The following is a 22,759-nucleotide window of genomic DNA, read 5'->3' on the forward strand; positions in this document are numbered from 1 at the left end:
CCTGGGGCAGGGAGCTCGCCCGGCCAGGAGACACGACAGGTGAGTCACGCGCTCTGAGCAGGACGAGCGTGGAGACCACCTCTCCCCTCGAGGGCCCCGCGCTGCCGAGCCCAGGCGCGCGACGCAGGGCGAGGCCTCCTTCTCCTGCGTGAGGAGGACCTGAAGCTCTGGGGCACTTCGCAGGTGGGGAGAAAGGAGGTGGGGCTCTGGGCCCCGCTGCTTGTGGCGGGAGGACGCGGCAGGGAAAAAACGAGAGGAGCAGGACAGGGGAAGCAGGTGGGGAGAGCGGGCTCGCGGATCTCAGCTCCCCGACCGGGGACCAAACCCGTGGCCCTACGGCGGAAGCATGGGGTTCTAACCACTGGACCGCCGGGGAAGCCCAGGGCTTTCTGTTCTGAGGTTTGCAATGTAAACCTGTCTTCTCTACAAAACCTTCAGTGAAACCTATGTTGTTTAACTTAAAACGAGAGAGAAGAGGAAAGAAACAGGAAGAAGGCAGAACACTGGGACAGGACGCAGAAGACCTGCCACCCACGCCCAGCCCTAAGGTGGCTTCAAACAGGGCCGGTCCCCACCACTCAGACCAACGGGAGCGGAGAGCAGGGGCTGAACCGTCGTCAGCTGCTCCCCGACTCCAACAAGAGGGGCCCCTTCCACTGCTGGAGAAACAAACCAGGGCCGGACCCTACTCGGGAGCAGGGACCCCTGTGTGATGCAGCTGGGCAGGAGGTGCGGCCAGCAGCTGGTCCAGGCCAGCGCCAGGACAAAGGGTGACGAGAGGGATGCCACCAAGGAAAGGATGAGATGGACAGACAGCCTGACGCGCGAGCGTGCACACGTCACTGCCCTGCTCGTGTGCGAGTCCTCGAAGGACCACAGAAGCGGCAAAGCACTAAAACAGATTTTAACGAAGAGGTGAATTTGCAAATGTGGAATCTGTGAATAACGGAGATTGACTGTACGTGGGTGACGTCGCTCAAAAGCGACTTTAAACGTCAACAGGGTCAAGTTCTCTGCTGGGCGTAGGGCCGTACCCGCAGTGGTCAGCTGGCCCCTCAGGCGCCAGATCTCCAGCATGGCCCTATACCGCAGCCCGTTGGCCTCGCAGAACTGGGGAGAGCAGCCCGCGTACTCGCAGGCTCCCACGGCGCCTGTGGATGGCGGGGGGGAGGTGTCACTCATTCTCGCTGCCCCGTCCCACCCCGCGTGACCTCCCCACCAGCCACGCTCCACGCCACGCAGGGCACTCACCCAGCAGCACCATGAGGTCCCCGAGTTTCAGAGAGGCTCCCTGCCCCGCCCAGATCCTCTTCATCTGGGCTACCCGGGCCCGCCTGCCCTTCAGCCTGGCGAGTTCCTCGTTGCTGGCAGCTGGCCTGCGAACACACACACCACCCAGGCTGTGGCCCTGGCCGCGCGGGGCTGCAGAGGCAGGGAACACGCCAGTTACTCAGGGTGGGCCCAGAAAATGCCTGGTGGGGTCACTGATCACCATGACCACGGTCGTGGGACTTCCCCGGCGGTCCAGTGGTTAGGACTCGGCGCTTCCACTGCAGGGAGCACGGGTTTGATCCCTGGTCGGGGAACTAAGATCCCACAAGGTACACGGTGTTTTGGCGTGGCCCAAAACGAAAACAAAAACAAGCAGAGATGGGTAGAGATCGGAACAGTGCCAGGCGCAGGGCGGGCAAGGGTCTCGCACAAGACTGCTCAACAAGTCCGTGAGGCCCCAGGAGGCCAGGCTCCACACCGTCGCTCGGCCAAGGGCAGGCGGCCCCCGAATGCCCAGCCCCCGGCCCCCACCTGTCCAGCTCCTCAAACAGCTCCCGGACAGTCATGGCAGCCACGATGGTGATGGCGTACGGCAGGCAGCCGTGTTGCCTGCTCAGCGCCAGCATCTTGGCGTAGCGCGGTGCCACCGGGAACGTGGCCATGGTCCTGCCCAGCTCGGTGATGGGGCAGCTCCACCGGGACCTCTGCTGCTGCTTCACCCTGGGGGACGGAGGTCTGTGATGGGTGCGGGGAAGGCTCCACGAGAAGCCTTCGGCGCCAAGAGACCTGGGGCTCGGTCAGCTCGGGAGAGGGCCGAGGGCAGAGGGCCGAGAACGGGGCGGGACCTGGGCTCCCCACTTCCCCCGAGCTCCTGCCCTACCTTTCTGTTTTTGGGGGCGCCTGCAGGGCACCCAGTGCGATCAGCAGCTCCTCAGCGGCGACGAGGGCCTCCACGGAGGGGGGCGTCGGGAAGGGGAAGTTGATGACCTGGGACACAGGGAGACATGGCAGGAGCCAGGTGAACGCGGAGGAGGACGCGGGGGACCGCGGGGCGGAGCAAGGCCAGGCCTGGCAGGAGGACGGGGCTCCGGCCGCCTGCCCTCCGAGCACCACTCACGCTCGGAACGTGCGACACGGGGGCCTGGACACACGCCAAGTCCACGTGCTGGGGACACTCCAAAGGCCCTCTTCCTTCCTTCATTCACGTCATCCACTAACTCAAAAGCAGGTACTGAGCCTCGTGTGCGCCAGAGGCTGCGCTTGGCGATGCAGATAGAGAAAAACACGACAAGGATTCAGCCTCCATTGAGCTTTCATTCAGCCAGAAGGGGCCGCAGACGACCAGTGAGGATACACGAGAATAAACGTCACCACGGGAGAAGATGTGCCCAGAGAGTGAGATGATCAGGGCACGGAGTGAGCAGGGTCAGGGACGGTGGCACCTTAGAGCGGCCAACTCCAAACAAGCGTTCACGTGAACATCTGTACGTAAATGCTCACAGCGCCACTAGGCACGGCAGCCGAAAGGCGGGAACAACCCAGATACCCACCGACAGACGGACAGACCGGGGTCCGTCCACACGCCGGAGTGTGACTCAGCCGTACAAAGGAGCGAAACCCTGACGCATGCTACAGTGTGGACGGACCTTTAAAACACAACGCTGCCAAGTTCAGCCGTGGAGCATCCAAACGACAGAAATATAAAACAGGTATCGCTTGATAATATTTGCTGAAATAAACTGACTCTGATTCAAACTGTCAAGCTAGGTTCTTTGACACTGAAAATAAAATACCAAACATAACTAATGCAAAAAAGTCGAGCAATGAAAAGCATGATCCTATCTTTTATATTATCTTACTGTGTATTGAACTGATAAATGAAGTTTACACTGGCTAAAAAAAAAAACCCGAAAAAAACAAACCACGATGCTGAGTGAAAGAAGCCAGACAAGAAAGGACAAATATCATATGATTCCATTTTTATGAAATGTCCAACATGTAAAATCCATAGGGACAGCAAGAAAGCAGCCTCGTGGCTGTCAGGGGCTGGGGAGAAGGGAGGGCTGCCTGCTGATGGGGGTGGCGCTCTCTGCTGCACCAGCCCTCCCGGAGCAGGGCAGAGGCGGGCACCCCTGGACACACTCAGTGGGCGCAGCACTGGGAGGTGGGGGGCCCATAAGAAACCTACAGGGGGCGGGGCAAGCACCACAGGGCTCAGCTCCCAGGGCTTCCTGGGCCGCAGGGAAGGAGGAACAGCCCGCGAGGGGCTGGGGTCGCCCTTGCCCGCCAGGCTGGACACAGGTCCCCTGGCAGATCAGTGGGGTGAGGGCAGGGCTAGGGCTGCAACTGACCTTTTCAATGTTGAGAGCTTTCATCTGAAGGGTCAAGTCTTCGACAGGTCTCCGGGTGATTTCAGGAGGGGGGAACTTCTCAAAGTCACCGAAGACCGCAGATGAATAGAGTCTGAGAGAAGGAAGCACCAGAGACTGAGAAACGTTAGGTAAATGAGGAAGAAACTCAGCCCAACTACCTGGCACTGAATACTGACTCCACCACTTTACTAGGCGAGCCGTTTGCCCCCTTCCTGCCTCACTTTCCTCACCTGTGAAATGGGCGAACACAGCGGCTGCCCCGCTGGGATTGGTAAAGATACTTCAGGTATCTTCACACAGACTGCTTAGAACTGCCTGGCACACGGCACTCGGGACGCTTTCACTACTTTATTGCTTACCGGGTTTCTTGGCATAGTTTCTCAATTTTCTTTTCTTTTGTAATGTAAAGCAAAGTTGAAAAGAACAGCATACAGCTATTGAAAACAAACCAACAAAACCCAGCATACAGACTGGGAGAAAATATTTGCCAATGATACCTCTTGACAAGGATCCAACACTAGGATTATACAAAGAACACTTACAACTCACCAATCAAAAGACAAACAACCTGGGCTTCCCTGGTGGTGCAGTGGTTGGGAGTCTGCCTGCCGATGCGGGGGACGCGGGTTCGTGCCCCGGTCTGGGGGGATCCCGCGTGCCGCGGAGCGGCTGGGCCCGTGGGCCATGGCCGCTGGGCCTGCGCGTCCGGAGCCTGTGCTCCGCAACGGGAGAGGCCGCAGCGGTGGGAGGCCCGCGTACCGCAAAAAAAAAAAAAAAAAAAGACAAACAACCTGACTGAAAAATAAATGATAGGGACTTCCCTGGTGGCGCGGTGGTTAAGACTCCACGCTCCCAACGCTGGGAGCCCGGGTTCGATGCCTGGTCAGGGAACTAGATCCCACATGCACGCTGCAACTAAGAGTTCGCGTGCCACAACTATGGAGCCCGCGAGCCGCAACTAAGGAGCCCATGAGCCGCAACTAAAGAGCCTGCCAATGGAGGCCGCCTGCCGCAACTAAGACCTGGCACGAGCAAGTAAGTAAATAAAATAAAATAACAGATACTATAAAGAGAAAAAAAGAAACGACAGATCTGAATAGACATCCCTCCAGAGAACATGCACAAATGGCCCATAAGCACATGAAAAGATGCGCAACATCATCAGAGAAATGCAGACCGAGACCACTGTGAGACGCCACCTGGTTCTTTCATTTTTATAAAGCAGGAAATAGCAAGCACTGGTGAGATGTGGAGAAATTAGAACCTTCACACACCGCTGGTGAGAATGTGTAGATAAAATGGAGTAGCCGCCGTGGAAGAGAGTCTGGTCGTTCCTCAAAATGTGAAACACAGAGTCATCGTACAACCCAGCAATTCTACTCCCAGGTATATACCCGAGAGGCATGGGAACAGACGTTCTAACACCCGTACGTGAACGCCCACAGCAGCGCTATCCACAGTGGACAAAATGTGGACGCAACCCAAGAGTCTATCAACAGATGAACGGACGGCGAGATGCGGTCCCTCCGCGCAAGAGCATGTTTCCCAGCCCCTAGAAGGAGTGAAGCACCGACACAGGCCACAGTGCGGATGAACCTTGAAAACACGATGCTGGGCGACAGAAGCCAGATGCGAAAGGTCACCTACTGTCCGATTCCATCTACAGAGAATGAGCACGTCCGTAGACACAGCAAGTAGATGAGCGGCTGCTGGGCGCTGCTGGGTTGGGAGTGGTAGGGAGGTGCAGGGAGAAGCTGATTAACGGGTACAACTGAGAAATGCGGTCTCTTCTGGGGTGAAGAGAACGTTTATTTATTTATTTATTTTTTTGGTACGCGGGCCTCTCACTGTTGTGGCCTCTCCCGTTGCGGAGCGCAGGCTCCGGACGCGCAGGCGCAGCGGCCACGGCTCACGGGCCCAGCCGCTCCGCGGCATGTGGGATCTTCCCGGACCGGGGCACAAACCCGCGTCCTCTGCGTTGGCAGGCGGACTCTCAACCACTGTACCACCAGGGAAGCCCGAGAACGTTTAAAAATTAAGAGTGGTGATGGCTGCACAACACTGTAAATATACTCAAACCCACAGAATCGCACACGTTAAATGGTGAGTTTTATGGTATGTGAACTTCACCTCAGAAAAGGTGCTAATAAAACAGAACAAAAATCGGGGTGCTAGTAAACACAGGGCCTGACGTCAGTAGCAAAATAAAGAAGTAACGCCGAGTGCCTGAAGCCAACAGAAAAGGGGGTGTGAAGGACGGTTTCCAGAGGGACACGGGACCCCCCTTTCCTCGCCCGTGGCTGGGCGACCGCTGCACAGCGGCCCCAACGTCACCGGAGGGGCCCCTGGGAGCCCCACCTGTAGCAGTGGCCGGGCTCTGTCCGGCCCGCGCGTCCTGCCCGCTGATCGGCCGAGGCCTGGGAGACCCAGGTGACGCGGAAGGAGGACACGCCGGTGACACGGTCGTAGTGACGCTTCTTGACCTTCCCACAGTCCACCACGTACTTGATGCCTGGGATGGTGAGGGAGGTCTCGGCCACGTTGGTGGCCACAACACACAGCCGTGTCCCCTCCGGGGGAGGTTGGAAGACCTAGGATGGGGGCACGGGAGCAACAAGAACACTGACTCACCTCTGTCCCACCAGAGTCAGGGGAGAGCTCGTGGGACAGAGGGCACAAGAAGCCAGCCAGGCGGGGCGGGGCCTGGAGGTGCCTCTCCTCACCCCGGGCCACGGCCCCCAAACTAAGCGAGGGAGTGTTTCCGTCCTCCCAGCAGGAGATCCCAGTGCCGTCTCAGAAGTCTGGGGCGCTGATCACACAGCTGATGGAGAGGGTGACCCGGGGCCTGACCTGCTCCCACCTCAACGCCTCTGGGTGCCCCCCACCGGGCATCCACGCCAGGCCCCGCGCGGTCACCTGCGCCTGCTTCGCCGGGGCCAGCAAAGAGTAGAGAGGGAGCACGTGGAGGGGAAGCGAGGCATCGCGCTGCTCACCTGCAGGGGAGGCAGAGGCCTGCTGCACCCGCTCCCCCGCTGCCCAGCACCCCTGCCCGCCCTGCCGGGGAGGCCCCCCTGCAGCCCCGCCGCCAGGGCTCAACCCCGGGCACCGGCAGAGAGGGTCGGCAAAGCCTGCCACGCTGCAGTCTCTCCTCCTCGGAAGAGCCCCAGGCCCTGTGCGGGGACCCCTGAGGGCTTGATTCTGCCCAACCCCCAAACCCCCAAGGCCTGCGTTCACCCAGCAAAGCCAAGCCCGGGGGTGGCACCCCCATTACAACCGGCACAACAGAGACCTGAGGGCCTCCTCTGTGTCAGGCGGTTTCAGGAGCTCAGGAGCCAGCAGGGGGCAGAGCCAGCAGGAACCCCAGCTCCCTTGGGGCTCGCTGCTGGAGAGGGCCCATCGCTCGACCCGAGCCCACGCGGCGGGGGCAGAGGCCCCGGCGGGTCCCACCTCCGTCCGTCCCGTCGTCCCCCAAGTCCAGGTCCAGGTTGGAGCCCAGGGCCTCCTCGTCCTCCTCGTCCATTTCCGCTTCCCTGTCCTCGTCACCTTCGCCCGCTGGCGACACCGAGTAGTTGTCCAAACTGATCTGGGGCAGCGTCTACGGCAAACAAGACCTCAGCGCCGCGGGCTGCGAGGGACCCTGCATAGAGACTGGCGTCGCGAGCAGAGCCCGCGGCCACGTGACCCTGGGCGGGTCACTCGACCCCGTCCCGCCTCAGCGTCCTCATCTAAGAGTCGGGGGCGATCACGGGGCTTCTCGAAGGGCTTCCGTGAAGATGCTACGAGCTCACACACATGCAGCCCCGAGACACTGGCTGGCACGCTGTAGAAGCAGAAGCGACGCCGTGCAGGCGCCCTGGGGTGAACGCCCCCCACGCCCGGCCAGCCCGCCCCCGCAGCTCCTCAGCAAAAGCACGAGGGGCCCCTTTCCCTTGTCCGACCCTCCCTGGGCATCCACGCAGGCCCTGCTCAGGGATCGGGGCTGGGCCTTCCAGAAACTTCCTCCAGGCCCCCAGTACAGGGAGCCTGGAATGTTTTAAGTCGCAGCCCACCCGGCAGCCTCCGGAGCGACACCAATCAACCCCTCCCTCCACGGCAGGAAGTTTCTAGACCCCCTGCTGCCCAATATGGCCACCAACAGCCCCAGGTGGCCTCTGGGCCCCTGAGATGTGCCTAACACGACTGAGGAGTTGAATCTTAATTTTACGTGGTTTTAATTAAATTTACATCTGTGCAGCCATACGGGGCTAGCGGCCACCACACGGACAAGGCGGCTGCAGAGCCTGAGCTGCCCTCCGGCCTCTACGTACCGTGGCCTTGGCCCTCCTCGCCCGCGCCTGCGACTTCTTAAACCTCCGCATTTCTTCTACTGAATCTTTCTGATCGTCCTTTTCTGGGAAGAGATGAGCAAGTTAGGGAGAAAGGCATCTTGTGGCCGGTGCCAGGTCATCAGGGTCCAGGGGAAGGTCACTGCATCGATCACCGTTCACTGGGGGGACGTGAGGGCGGTAAAGGGCTGGCTCTTTCGGGGGAGGCTCCGAAGGCCAGGCTGACCGCCCGCAGCCTCCTGGATGAGGGGCTTCAGCTTGGGGTTACCTGGAGGCCCGTGCCTGGCAACCGGGAAGGCTCTCCTTAGCCGGCGGCACAGCGCGTGCACCTCTGCCTGCCCCGTCAGGAACACCAGGATGCCGCCTGCGGGGAGAAGCAGCCCCGCCGTGACCCGCTCGCTCACGCCGCAGACGCTGCCTTGGCCACGAGCGTGTGCCAGGCCTTGATCTGAGAGCTGGGGCGCAAGGCAGTGCTGATCAAACCAGGGCTGCGGAGGCCCAGACGAGCAACGGGCAGCTGCCCGCACACCGCGGGCGCTGGGACAGGGAGCTCGACAGTTACCGCGGCAGCTGGCATCCCGTCCCCTGTATGAGCCCGAAAGACGACGGGGAAAGCAGCTCCACTCCGGGCAAGCGGGAGCGACCCAAGTGTCCGTCACCTGGTGAACGGAACCAACGGGCACGTGCCACGGGGACATGGTGCAAACCGTGAGGGGCTCCGGAGCGAGACTTGGGTGGGACACACCTGTTCACCTGCCCTGTGTCTGTGGCGACAAAAGGCACCCTCCACCCCCCCAGCCCCTCCCCAGTTAGTCCCCGAAGCCTCGTGATCCTTGGGGTGGAACATGGCAGGGCAGCTGCCGTGAGCGCTCTGGGACCAGCGAGGACGCTGCGGCACGGCGAGGCCAAGTGAGCACCCGAGCCCCCGCTGCCTGCGCCCCCGGGCCTGGACGGGGAGGACCGCCTCCTCCCGGCCAGGGCCTCACCTGCGGGCAGCATGCGGTGGATCTTGCAGACCTTCCGGAAGCACTCCCCACTGTAGTCCTGCAGCGGCGTCCGCTTGTTAAAATGCACGGTCACCGGGAACTGCCGGGACTCAACCTACGAGGATGCCCGGGGAAGCGCGGGGTCGGCGGTCAGGGGTCACCTGAGCCCAGGCCCAGGCCCGGGCCCTCCCCGTCCCCGAACCCTCTGACCACGAAGGTCTCCGTCTGGTGCTACGATCCCACCCATCTGCCCCGCAGCAGGCGTCCTGTGCTGTCGCAGTTGACAGAGGGGCCCGGCCTCCCCCAGCGCCCTGAGACCCCGGCCTGGGCGGTACCTTGATGACCGGGGGGGGCTGGGCGAAGAGCCGCTGGTTCTGGGTGAAGTCCTCCACCCGCAGCGTGGCCGACATGATGAGCAGCTTCAGCGGCAAGTGCCTCTGGGGGACGACAGACCCGGGGACCCACAGCCGCCCGGGGCCAGGACACTGACCGGTGGAAGGGCCCTTGGGGGAGAGCGGCCCTGCCCTCCCAGCCTCCCTCCAGCCCCACCCCACCCCAACCCTCCACCCTCTTTCGGGTTGCCAAAGAGCTAAGAAAAAGTGGAAGAAGTGGGCGGCAGTGCCTTGTTAAAGGAGCCCTTAAGATACCCCCGAGGGGACCTCCCTGGTGGCACAGTGGTTAAGAATCCACCTGCCAGTGCAGGGGCCACGGGTTGGAGCCCTGGTCCGGGAAGATCCCACATGCCGCGGAGCAACTAAGCCCGTGTGCCACTACTACTGAGCCTGCGCTCTAGAGCCCGCGAGCCACAACTACTGAAGCCTGTGCGCCTAGAGCCCGTGCTCCGCAACAAGAGAAGCCACCGCAATGAGAAGCCCGCGCACCGCATTGAAGAGTAGCCCCCGCTCACCGCAGCTAGAGAAAGCCCGCGCGCAGCGACAAAGACCCAACGCAGACAAAAATAAACTAATTAATTAATTAATTAATTTTTTTTAAAAAAGGAAAAGATCTCCTGGAGGGACTTCCCCGGCAGTCCAGTGGTTAGGACTCCGCACTTTCACTGCCGAGGGCGTGGGTTCAATCCCTGGTCAGGGAACTAAGATCCCGCAAGCCGTGCGGCGCGGCCAAAAGGAATGAAAAAAAGGTTACCCCGAGTCACGCTCTGATGGTGTGAGACGAGACGGGAGGGCCGAGCCTGGGGTCCACCTGGCACATCGGCACAATGGGTGTGGTGCTCTCAGCCCTCCCTCCCCCTCGATGTCGTGACTGCGGTGGTGGGTGCCTGGTTCCCAGCCCCCTGGGCAGCACCTACTCTGCCCCCTGATGGGCTCTGCTCTCGAGCCCTTGGAAGCTGTCCTCTGAGGCTCGTAAGGCCAAACCCCAAAGTCCAGCATTTTTGGCGAACAAAAGCCAAGGTGAGAGGCCCCGTCTCCTTCCTGCAACAACTTCCCCCGTCTGCCCCACCCCGCGTACCTCCCTGCATCTCCTGTTCTCCCCAACTCCCTCCCTCCGCTCCGCCACCCTAGGCTGCCTGACAGTCCTCAACATGCAAATCCAGACCACGGTGAGGACTAAAATCATGGAAAATCCCAAGCGGGGGCGAGGACGTGAACTGGCAGCCTGTACGCTGCTGGCGGGAACACAAGGGGTGCAGCTGCTGCGGAAGGTGGTCTGGGATGGTTGAAATGGTTAAATGCAGGGCTCCCACGGGGCCTGGCCGTTCTGCTCCTGGGCACAGACCCAAGAGAAAGGAAACAAGTCCACACGGAGACCTGGACACGGACGTTCAAGAGAGCCAAAATGTGGAAAGAGCCCAGCTGTCCTCCAACAGATGAATGGATATATGAAATGTGGTCCCTTGAGCTTCCCTGGTGGTGCAGTGGTTGAGAGCTCGCCTGCCGATGCAGGGGACGCGGGTTCGTGCCCCGGTCCGGGAGGATCCCACGTGCCGCGGAGCGGCTGGGCCCGTGAGCCGTGGCCGCTGCGCCTGCGCGTCCGGAGCCTGCGCTCCGCGACGGGAGAGGCCACAGCAGTGAGAGGCCCGCGTACCGCAAAAAAAAAAAAAAAAAAAAAAAAAGAAAGAAATGTGGTCCCTCCACACATGATGATTCAGCCACAAAAAGGAGCGAAGCACTGACACAGGCTACGACGGAGATGAACTGTGAAAACGTGCTGAGTGAAAGAAGCCAACCATAAAAGGCCACATATTGTGTCATTTCATTTACGTGAAATATCCAGAATAGATAAATCCATAGAGACAGAAAGGACACTGATGGATGCCTTGAGATGGGGGGAGTGTACAAGGATGGGGGTGACAGCTAAAGGGTACAGGGTTTCTTTTCTTTTCAGGGTGATAAAAATATTTTAAAGTTGATCGTGGTGATGATATAATAACTCTGAATATGCTAAAAACCACTGAATTGTACACTGTAAGTTCATCCATTATGTAAAATAAAGTCACAAGCCCCGCCCCCCCAGATATCAGGCCAACACCTGCCCCAGGGCCTTTGCACCGGCTATTCTCACTCTCAGAATCTCCTACCACCAGTACCCCTCCTCACTCCCTCACTTCCTCCAGCCCCCCACTCAAAGGTCACCCTCTCAGTGAGTCTTCTCTCACTCCCAAGCCTCCACCTTCTGCCTGGTCCTGCGCCCTCTCCCCGGCTGTGTCCGTCACCAGCTCACAGGCTTTCTGAGTTTGCCTACTGTCAGTTGCCCTCATGAAAATGGAAACCCCAGAAAGGCAGGAACCTCTGTCCTGTTCACTGTGATGTGCTCGGCGCCTGGCACACAGCACACACAGACCTGATGTCTATTTGACAAAGGTTCTGCACTTCTAAGAACTGGGCGTGGTCAAGTATCAACCTCTCGGGGGGACTGGCAGGTGCCAGAACGGGACTGCTCCACAGAGCTCCCACCCCAGGGCAGCATCCCTCCGACATCCGCCTCTGCCTGATCTGGGGCGGGGGAGATGCAGGCCGGGCGCAGGCCAAGCATCTCAGAGTACGTGGAGCGTACGGGCTTGGCCGGGTGGCCCCACTAGCGCCGCGGGTCCCAAAGAGCTGGCTGGCGTCTTAAAGCCAGCTGCAGTGGAGTCCGGCCCACCACGGTCTCCTTGCTTGAGCCTCTTGCTCTGGACAGAGGGAAGGGTCACAGCGGGTGAGGCTGGACCCAGGACGGGGATCACACAGGGTCTGTTTACACCAAGACCCGCAGCCCAGCACCGGGCCTGGGGGGGGTCCTATCCCGGAGACCCTCTCACGGCAGCAGCCCGGGTGTAGACCGCCGTGGGCTGTGGGAGCCGTGGCCTGGGACTCAGGGCTCCCTGGCACCCTCACCTACCTTCTCCCGGAGACACACTATGCGGGACAGGAGGCCGATGAGGATGTCGGTGTACACACTCCTCTCGTGGGCTTCGTCAATGACCACCACCTTGTACTTCAGCAGCAGGAAGTCCTGGGGGAGAGGTCCGGGGATGAGGCGAGCCAGCCGGGCCTGAGCACCCCAGGGTCACCGGGCACCCCAAAGTGCCTGCTCAAGGAGCCCCTCTGGTAGCCGGCACAGATCCAGGAGCGCTCGGCCTGCAGGGGGTCCTGACCTATGACCCCGGGCCAGTTGCTTCACCTCCCAGGCCTCCTTCTTCATCTGTCAAATGGGACAACGGGGTCCCGGTGAAGTTTCGATGACAATTACTATCTGTAAAGTACGCAGCACGGGGCCTGGGCCCTGGCAGAGAAATTTCTAGAGAAGAGGCAGCTACGATCTACTGGAGCTGAGCTACCAAACGCAGATGCCCGTGGGGCGGGGAGGGCAGGCAGGAAACAGCAACGAGGGGATGCTGCATGGGGAGCAGGGGCAAGAGCTCAGCACATGCCGTACAGAAAGGGGCCATCGGACGCCACAACACACTCACAGCCACCGTCCCAGGTGGCCTCGAGGCAGAGGCAGGAGTCACCTCTGCCCCTGCCAGTGACCCCCGCCCGGGGGACGTCACACAGCCCAAGAGAAGCAGTGTGCATTTGGCTAACACACAGTCCGTGAACCGAACCACAATGAACATACAAGTTCACGTTTAACGGGCACTTACGAGGTGGTGTGCTAAGGCGCTTTCGTGCGTCACACGATTTTTGTTTCAAAGCACTTAGGAGGAAAGTACCAGCTTGCAGATGGAGAAACCAAGGATCACAGAGGTCAAGTAACTTGCACAAGGTCACACAAGCAGCACAGTGGTAAGCACAGTGCGTTGCCAACATTCACTGCTCACATCCCAGGTGACATCCTAGGCCCCGCCCCCATGCTTACCAGCCTTGCTTTGCGACACCAGATGAGCAACCAACCTTCTGGATTTCCTTGAGCAAGACACCATCGGTCATGAACTTGATTCTGGTCTCTTCGGTCGCGTTTCCCTCGTATCGGATCTGATAGGAGACCACCCTGTGGGCACAGGCTACGGCTCGGTCCCCCAGCGCTGCAGCTGCCTGGTCCTGCAGCCGTGCGGCCACTCCAAGGTGGGCAGAGGGGCAGGCCTGGCCTCGCTGGGCAGGCGGCCGAGGGTAGGGCCCACTGGCTTCCCCAGCAAGGCTCGGACACCGGCCCACCCCGCCTCCCTCTCCAGGAGCTGTCATGGGCACGTGAAGAGCAAGGCAATCAAATACGCGCACGGACCCCGGCTGGAGCCCGATGTGAACAACCAAGTGTAAAAGCTGTCTAGGAGACAACCCGGGAAATGGGAACACGGACCGGTGCACACTCAGGAGTTATGAATCACTCTTTAGCGACGGGGGTGGTACTGCAGTTACGCTTTCAGAATCCTTATCTTAAAAAACAAAAAACACAAAACCCCCAGGGACTTCCCTGGTGGTCCCGTGGTTAGGACTCTGAGCCTCCACTGCAAGGGGCACAGGCTCGGTCCCTGGTCAGGGATCCAAGATTCCCCAAGCCTTGGGGCGCGGCCAAAGAAACAAACAACCCCCCAAAACCCCCGACTCGTGATCTTTCAGACCCGCACAGTGAAATACTGAGGCTGAGATGATACGAGATCTGAGACTTGCTCCAAACTGGGTCTCGGGTACGTGGGGGCTCATCATACTAGCCTTTCCACTTTTGTTTACGCTTGAAGATTTCACACTAAAAAGCTGAAGAGAACGCAAGAACGGGGCGGCTCTGTACGTGCTGTAATTTTCAAGGTGCGCGTTGAAATGGCACAAGAAAGATACAGAAGGGCGCGAACGCTATGAACCATTCACGCAGCAGCCGGACAGCGAGAAATACAGAGACGCACAGAACCGCCTGTCTGTGCACAGAACTGTCTAGAAGGATCCACAGGAAATGTGCAGCGGCGGCTGCCACCGGGGAGGGGAGCCGGGGGCGCCTCGCCCACCTAAGATGCGAACAGAACAAGGCCCCCCGGTTTGCGTGCTGGGCCCAGCGGGGGCAGGGTGCCGTCCCCAGAGCCAGGACGGGCCTGACCCACGGCGGGTCCTGCTCGGTAAACACCTGATGACAGCGAGGGTGGCGGGCACCCTGCCTCCGTGCGATCCTGTGCTCTCTTTTTTCTTTCTCTTGGGCCGCGCGGCGCAGCTTGTGGATCTCTGTTCCCCGACCACGGATCACACCCAGGCCCACGGCAGGGAAAGCGCGGAGTCCTAACCACTGGACTGCCGGGGTATTCCCTACAGGTCTGCGCTTCCTGAGCCTCAGACCACACTGGACACGCCGCCCCTGCCGGCCTGAACTGGACGGTCTGGGCTGAGACCCAGGCGTCTGCGTTACAAACACGGCGCCGAGCCGTCCGCAGGCCAGGGCTATGCTGTGTTCAAACTGCTTTCCGGGGCAAGCCCTGCAGACTTACTGCCGGGAGAGGATTTTCCTTTTGGAAACTTGAGTTGTAAATTAACCCGGCCACGCTACTCGCCTCCTGCCCGCCTTTGGCCACCTGCTGCTCTGCTCTGCCCTCAAGGCCCTGTAAGGGCCACTCTGTCCCCTCACTAAGGGCCTGGCTGGCTTGCCCCTGCTTCACGGCGCCCCTGGAAGGAGGGTCCCACTGTCGGCACGTAGGGAACCGCCCTGTGCTTAGATGCAGATGTGGCACCCTCCCCCGGCGCCCCCCGGGGAACGAGGGCCCGCCCCCAACTCCCCCACAGGGGGCAGAGCCCTCACCGCGGCGACAGATTCATCTCCTTGGCCACTCGCTGGGACATGGCCACAGCGGCCACTCGCCGGGGCTCCGTGACGCCAATGATGCTGCCGTCACTGCGGGAGGAGAACACAAGGCATCAGCGGGGCTCCGCTCCGCCCGTCGGCCCCGAAGTCGCACGCGGCTCCAGACGCGGCCCTCGCCGGCGGTGACGGGACACGGGCGCCAGGCCCGGCACCGCAGCATCACTTAACAACGGCAAAGGGGAACGGCCCACAGGGCATTCTACAGGAGATGCTCCGATAATCACGGGGCGAAGGGGCCCGGGCAGCTGCAAACAAGAACGAGGCCTAGGTGGACCCGAGCCTGCAGCCGGGGGGCTTGTCCAACCCAGCCGAGCACACGCGCCTCCACAGAACCTACCCAGGGCATGGGTGGCGGATTCTGGGCAGGAAGGAGTTGACCCAGCAGGCCCGAGGCTGCTCTCCCTACAAGGCTCTGCTTCCAGGGCAGCCCCTGGCTGGTGTCTGGGATCCGGGATTTCAGGAGGGCTTCCGCCTCTCCCTGACGGACAAGAGGGGCTCACTGCGCCTGAACTGTTTGTACCAACAAGGTGGCTCACGCGGACACCTGCTTTCCTTTGGGGAGTCTAGAACTGGGTAGGTACCAGGCAGAGGGCGCCTGTGTGACCAGCCCCCAGTAAGAAACCTGGGCGCTGAGCCTCTACTGGGGGTCCCTGTTCGATGACACCTCACACGGGCAATGAAGCGTGTCCTGTGTGACCCCGCCCTGGGAGAGGGCTCTGGGGGCCTGTGCCTGGCTCCCCCAGACTTCACCCCGTGAGCCTCTTCCCTTTGCCGGCTGTGCTTTGTGTCCTTCACTGTAATACACCACAGCCGTGAGTTCGACCATGTGCTGGATCCTGGGGGTGTTCCCAGCAAATCGCTGAACCTGGGGGTGGTTTTGGGGACCCTGACACACACGGGTCGGAAGGACCAACAGGAGTTGACACGCCATCCCTCCCACCAGGGACCAACCTAAACGTCTTACACAAATTCGGTCATTTCGTCTACATAACAACCCCGTGCAGTAGGTGCGGTGATGAACCGCACGTCACAGCTGAGGAAACTGAGGCCCAGAGAGGTTAAGGAGCTTGCCCCAAGTCACACAGCATGTCAGTGGCAGAGCCGGAGTGAGATCCCCAGGAACCCGCGCTCCTAACAACTCCCGAGGGCCACGTCTCACTGTGACCTGAGGCACCTGCGGGGACCCTGCGGCCAGCCCCCACCTGCTGTAGCCCGCTTCGTAGAGAAACTGGGGCACCTGGGTGGTCTTCCCGCTGCCGGTCTCGCCGCACACGATGACGACGGGGTGCTCGGCCACTGCCTCCATGATCGCTTGCTCTTCAGAGAGAATCGGGAGCTTCAGCCGCTCCTCCTGGCGGGAGAGGGGAAGTCAGCGCTCACGGAATGGGGGTGGGGGGCTGTCGTCCCCTGCACGGGGGCGGAGGGGAGGCAAGACTGCGTCGGGTGGCGTGGTTCCCATAAAGGCAGCAGCAGGCATCCAGCCACGGGGAACAGGTGCGCCCGCCGGAGGCGGGAAGCCCCGACGGCTGGGGAGGGGCAGAGACACGGGCTGGGTCCTCGGGGACAGCGTGGCGCAGAGAAGCCCCTCTGGGCACAAGGAACTCTTGCCTGCTGATGGTGGGAGCCCACCCTTACGGCACAATCACTTCGGCAAACAACCGGGTGCTGATTTTACCGAAATCGAGAACGTGAGATACAGCGATTCCTGTCCTAGGTACTCACACGTGGCACACACACACACACACACGCTCACACAAGTATTACATAGCGAGGGAGAAGTTTCGTGAACCCCCGCTTGCCCTTGTTACGTGTGAAGCACGCTAGCACGCCAATTTTAAACATTCTGTTCTCGCTCTCTATTCCATTCCATTGGTTTTTTTAAAAAAAAAAGGTGCCGGCCATCTCAAGACTCCACAACGGCTGTGACTTGCAGTTTGTAAACGCTGCTCTGCCCCAGATTTTTGTACCTGTGGCTTTGAGAAAAAGGCAAGAATGTTTATCAGCGGTGAAGATGGTAGCAAAAAGCTAAAAGAACCCAAATGCCCAGCCAGAGACGGGTACTTAAACTGTGCTCTATTCACGCAACGTAATGCTCTACAGCAGTGAAAAAACAACAAAACAAAACCCAAACGGACCTTGGTGACACACATCTACACGGATAAACAGACCTCAGGAACACAATGCCGACCAACAAGTAAGCAAAGTGCTGAAAAATATATGATGCGAGGCCGCTTATAAAAACAGGCAAACCTAGGCTTAAAAACATGCACGTGGAAAAACCACAGAGCAAGGCAGGGGATGAACCCCAGGGGGCACCAGGGACACTGGATGGCGGAGCCCAGGTTCCTGAGTGGCCGTGTGGAGCAGAATCTCACACCCCAGCTCGCAGCGCGCGGCACGGGGCTCTGACACCACCTACAAGGAGACCTTCGCGGCACGAAGCCAGTGGCGCTTCAGGGTCGGTTGGAGAAGTCAGCTCACCCTAACTGCTTATGTGTGAGCACACAGACGTACCTGTGACTGAAATCACCTCATTTCCACAATCCAATCTGCGGTTTTAAACAGCCGCCCTAGGACCCAGGAACCCTCTGCCTCAGGCCTTTGCTCAATGCACCTCTCGATGTGGGATGGCCCCCACGTTCTCATCTGGCCCCTGAGCTCTCGACCCGGATGCCTTCCCCGATGAGGCCAGGCCCTCCTGTGCTCCCCGCTCATGGCACCCGACCTTCCCCTCCTTGGCTCTTGTCCCACGCGTGGCCGACCTCGGTCCCCCCTGCTGGCCTGAGAGCTCCGCCTGAGACTGCAGATCGCTCCACCTCCTGTGCTGGCCCACAGCACGTGCTCCGTGGAAACGTGTGGACGGAACCACCGCCCGCGACGGGCCAGACCCCGCGGCGTCACCAGCCTCGCGGCTCCTCAAGTGCGTTCCGTGGGCCTCGGGCTTCACCTCCCTGAATCTTGTCGTCATGACAACCCAGTGAGACCCTCACTTTACCAGATGAGGATACGAAGTGTAGAGAGGCGGAGTCCCTGTGAGTAGACGGGTACCCCCACGCTACGGACGGAAACGAGCCCCAGAATGAGCTGCAAGGTGGGGGAACCAGCACTCGGTTCCAGGTCAACTGACTCCAGAGCCCAAGCTCTTGTCCCAGCGAGTGGATGCCTGGACCAGGACCCGTGGTCAGAGGCCGAAGGTGACGGTGACCGGACGATGATAAAGGCAGCGGACACCCACCTCAGCAGCCCCGACCACGTGCCGGGCACCCGCTCGTCAGCCCTACAACAACCGTGCAAGGTGGGTACAGCTATCCCCCCTTTCCAGGCAAGGAAACCGAGGCACAGAAGGCAATGCAACCCGCTCAGATCCTGGGATGCCCTCTCTCTGCACCCTCAGCCCCCTCACAGCACTGAGCTGAGCACCTAAGCTCTCATCAAACACCAGAGAGGCCAACCTGCATTTCGGGGGAGCGGTTCACGGGGATGAAGACGGCGGGCTTCGCTGGGGGCCGGGCCAGGGCAGAGGCTGCTGCACGAGCAGCTGATGGAGGGGCAGGAGTCTCGGTCAGACCGCTGGGCCCTGGGCTCTGGCCCCTGGCCCCGGGCGGAGCTGGTGGCAGATGCGCTGGGGCTGACCCTGCGCCGGCCTCTGCCGGCTCGTCCGCTGGGGCCTCCTCGGGTCCAGACTCCGCTGAGGACTCAGACTCCTCCTCTTCTACCTCCTGGTAGTGGCGCTTCCGGTGGGCCCCGCTGAGGCTGCTGACCTTCTCCGGACCCTGGGCTGCCACGTTGTCGGGCTTCCTGCCGGGAGAGCCAGAAGTCAGACCCTAGGACGGGCCAGTCAGCCTGAGGCAGCTCTGGGCTGCTGCAGGCTCCTCAGAGGCCAGGACGCAAAGGCCACGCCCCCTTCCTGCCACAGGGCCTTTGCACCCGCTGTCCATGCTCCCTGAAGACAACTGCTCCCTTACTTGATTCCAAGGACGCCTCTCAGGAAGACTTTCCCTTACCGTGTAGCCTCAATCACCTCCCCACCCGCCTCCATCCTCTTCTACCTGCTCTTTTCTGCTTAGCGCTCACCAGCACTAAATATATATGTATTGACTGGATCACTGCCCATCTCCCCACCATTAGAATGTGAGTTTCTTAAGGGAAGAAATTTAATTTTTGTGCACTGCTCTATTCCTAGGGCCCACAGGGGAGCCTGAGATGCAGTTTGCCCTTGATAAGCAGTGGTTAAATGCACAAGGCTGAACAGGCCAGTACTGGAAGTGAGCAGAGAGGGCCAAGTCTGAGAGCAGTGGGCAGGGGCCTGGGCTGGGGGGGCACACGGGCTCCATGTAACGCTGGCTGCTCTGAGGCAAGGCCACGTCATCCAACTGGTGAAGACCGGGGGGCGGGGGGCCCTGGATTTTAATGTGAAATCTCCTAATTCTTAAATGCTGACTGTTGAATAGTGTCTCCCCAAAATTCAGGGCCACCCAGATGCTCAGAATGTGAACTTATTTGGAAACAGGGTCTTCAGGATGTCATTAAAATGAGGTCATACTAGATTAGGATGGGCCCTAAATCCAATGTCTGGTGTCCTTATAAGAAAACAGAGACCCAGGGGACTTCCTTGGCGGTCCAGTGGTTAAGACTCCATGCCCCCAATGCAGGGGGCACGGGTTCAATCTCTGGTCAGGGGACTAGGATCCCACATGCTGCGTGGCCGGAAAAAAAAAAGAAAAGAGAAAACAGAGACCCTGACCCAGACAGAAGGCCACGGAAGACACACAGAGGATGCCAGGTGACGATGAGGCAGAGACTGCGGGGACGTGTTTACCAGCCACGGAGCGCCCAGGACGGCGGACACCACCAGAGGCTGGGGCAGAGGCTGGAACAGATTCTCTGGCCTCCAGCAGGAACCAAGCCCACCAACACCTTGACCTTGGACTTCTGGCGGTCAGAACCACGAGAATAAATTCCTCTTGTTCCTAGGCCCCCAGTTTGTGGTGACCTGTCACCGCAGCCCTAGGAGACTCATACACGTGCAAAAGATCCAAATGCCTAACGACGCTACATGAACCAAACAAAACCTGCTAATGGGCTAAATCAAACCCCTGACCTCCTTGATGACAACTTGTAGCCTACTCGTCCCTGCAAAAGCTGGAAGGACCTGTAATGCAGGACCCGGCGTTGCGGGAAAACACCAGCATCCCGGAGTAAGCACTTTGCCATCCTGTGCACTGTAGGGTATTTTGCATTATCTGAGGCCTCTACCCACGTGAGGCATTTCAGCACACGGGTCATTGCAAATGTATTTTCTCATGACCCCAGAAGACGCCATGACCCTTGAGCCCCCCTGGGAGCCCTGGCGGGAAGGAGGGGCTTCAGGAAGGAGCCAGCCGACTCACTCTTTGGCGCGGTACATGCGGTCCCCAGTGCCCAGTTTGGACGTGGTGTAAAACAGTCTCATCTCAGCTTCCGAAACCTGGACTTCGCTCAATTTCTGGAGCATCTCTGCTCGCTGGGGAAGGAAATGAGTGTGTTATACATTTGGCACCACGGTCCTCTCTTCAGAAGGGAAGCTGAGACTCTCAATACAATTCCAGCATCACTAACACCTACGGTCTTTTATAAACCGAAGGTCGAACTGCAATTACCATCGTTCACGGAGTTCTTAACGCCGACAGACGTGTGAGCTTCGGGTGGCTTTTTGCCCCCTTACGGAGTCTGGGGTTGGATAAACAAGGCTCTCTTTGCACCACGGTGTGTCGTAAGGGAAGATCATCGACTACGCAGACGCCCATCAACGGGAGATGGAATAAATAAAGTAGGGCCCATTTGTGTAACGCACGACCTCCCGGCAGTTAGTACGAGGGAAGAACTGCTGTGTGTGTGACAGCAAGCAGCCCCCTCTGCCTTGAATAAAGCAGGGAGCGGGGGCGGGTCCAGTTGGTTCCTTGCCCCTGGGTGAGCAACTCGTGAGTGTTTGTTTTGTTATTCTTGAAATTACGCAGATATTTTATATCTGCTTTTATACGTGTATATGTGTGTATACCTATATATATACACACACACACTTCATAATCGATAAAAAACAATGTACAGAACAGCAAGAAAAGATGCTCACAGGATTTAAATAGGACACACTCACAGGACAGTGAGCCTCCCCTGCATGAAGGGCTCCAGGGACCAAGAGTCAGAGCTGCTAACGGAAGGCCTGTGTGTCTGTCCCCTGGTGGACACAGCACGCCGTGTGGTCACCTTGCCAGAAAGACTAACGAGAGAGAAATCTCCTGAAGCCTCTAGATCAGGGTTTCTCAGTCTTCACACTACTGGCATTTGGGGCCAGATAAGTTTTTGATATTATGAGCACTGCAGGCTGCTTAACAGCATCCCAGACCCCTACCCCCCAGAGGCCAGTAGCGTCCCCCAAATCGTCACAACCCCCAATATGTCCAGATTTGGCCAAATGTTCCCGGGGGTGGGGGCAAAACTGTCCCAGTTGAGAGTCACTGCCCCAGACCCAAATACCAATTTATAGGAAATTCGGAGGGTGGAAGAGCATGTTTATATCAGAGATAAAAAGTTTTTAATCAAGACCGTGGGAAAGTCTCTGAGACAAACAAACCAATCTCTCCAACAAATATAAGGGGGAAAGACAAGAGATGTGGGTGGAGAGCATCTATGAAACAATTAGAAATTTGACTATTTACTGGGTATCTAATGATATTTTGAAAAAATTTAGACATGCTAATGGCATTGTGGTAATTTGAAATGGTCCTTATTTTAGAGATGCAAACTGAAATATTCAGGGATATGTATATGGATTGAATGGTGGCCCTCCGAAATGATATATCCATGTCCCAGAATGGGATCTTATTCAGAAAAAGGGCCTTTTTAAGCCAAGGGTAATTGGCTTAAGGATCTCAAGATGAAATCCTGAATTATCCAGGTGAGTCCTAAATTCAAAGACAAGTGTCCTTGGGACGTCCCTGGCGGTCCAGTGGTTAAGACCCCGCACTTCCACCGCAGGCGGCACAGGTTCCATCCTTGGTCAGGAACTAAAATCCTGCATGCGACATGGTGCAGTCAAAACATTTTTTTAGAAAAAGAAAAAGAAGAAGACAAGTGTCCTTATGAGAGATACACAGAGGAGGGACACACAGGGGAGCAGGCCCCATAAAGACAGAGGCAGAGACTGGAGCAATGTGGCCATAAGCCGAGGAAAGCCGGAGCCACAGGAACTGGAAGAGGTCAGGTAGGACCCTCCCCTGGAAACTTCAGAAGGGGCACGGCCCTGCACACACCTCGATTTCAGACTTCTGGCTTCCAGATCAGTGAGAGAACACACTTCCATCGTTTTAAGCCACCCAGTTTGTGGTCACTTGTCAAGGCAGCCACAGAAACTAGTACAGATTGATGCTGCCTGGGCTCTGACCTAGGGGGTGGGAAAGTGACCGGCCGTGGAGATGACCAAGGTTGACCATGAGCCTGACAACTGCTGGAGCTGGTGACACAGGTACACCGGAGCCCATGACACTATCGTCTCTACCATTACAAAACTTTTCTCCTTAAAAAAATATTAAGCAAAAAGGGTTAAAAT

General features: G+C 58.9%; 1 protein-coding gene across 4 annotated transcripts in view; it reads right to left on the bottom strand.

Annotated features, from left to right (window-relative positions):
- DHX37 (DEAH-box helicase 37) overlaps window positions 1-22,759 on the bottom strand; it is a 30,836-nt gene that overhangs the window by 3,524 nt on the left and 4,553 nt on the right. For 3 of the 4 annotated variants that reach the window (XR_010837085.1, XM_067016037.1, XM_067016038.1), the window contains exons 3-20: window positions 20,565-20,677; window positions 18,627-18,972; window positions 16,377-16,525; window positions 15,112-15,204; window positions 13,290-13,386; window positions 12,295-12,408; window positions 9,291-9,392; window positions 8,956-9,070; window positions 8,238-8,333; window positions 7,952-8,034; window positions 7,092-7,239; window positions 6,561-6,637; window positions 6,003-6,235; window positions 3,624-3,735; window positions 2,153-2,259; window positions 1,804-2,007; window positions 1,252-1,376; window positions 1,035-1,151 (exon numbers count right to left, since the gene is read on the bottom strand). Coding sequence is in view for 3 of the 4 variants with exons in the window: in XM_067016037.1 (XP_066872138.1) it covers window positions 1,035-1,151; window positions 1,252-1,376; window positions 1,804-2,007; window positions 2,153-2,259; window positions 3,624-3,735; window positions 6,003-6,235; window positions 6,561-6,637; window positions 7,092-7,239; window positions 7,952-8,034; window positions 8,238-8,333; window positions 8,956-9,070; window positions 9,291-9,392; window positions 12,295-12,408; window positions 13,290-13,386; window positions 15,112-15,204; window positions 16,377-16,525; window positions 18,627-18,972; window positions 20,565-20,677 (2,431 nt within the window). In the remaining variant the exon portion in view is untranslated. The remainder of the gene's footprint in view (window positions 1-1,034; window positions 1,152-1,251; window positions 1,377-1,803; window positions 2,008-2,152; window positions 2,260-3,623; window positions 3,736-6,002; window positions 6,236-6,560; window positions 6,638-7,091; window positions 7,240-7,951; window positions 8,035-8,237; window positions 8,334-8,955; window positions 9,071-9,290; window positions 9,393-12,294; window positions 12,409-13,289; window positions 13,387-15,111; window positions 15,205-16,376; window positions 16,526-18,626; window positions 18,973-20,564; window positions 20,678-22,759) is intronic. The other variant, XM_059041063.2, reaches the window with a different exon arrangement.

Source organism: Kogia breviceps, chromosome 15 (genome assembly GCF_026419965.1).
Source record: "Kogia breviceps isolate mKogBre1 chromosome 15, mKogBre1 haplotype 1, whole genome shotgun sequence".
Classification (NCBI taxonomy): Eukaryota; Metazoa; Chordata; class Mammalia; order Artiodactyla; family Physeteridae; genus Kogia; species Kogia breviceps.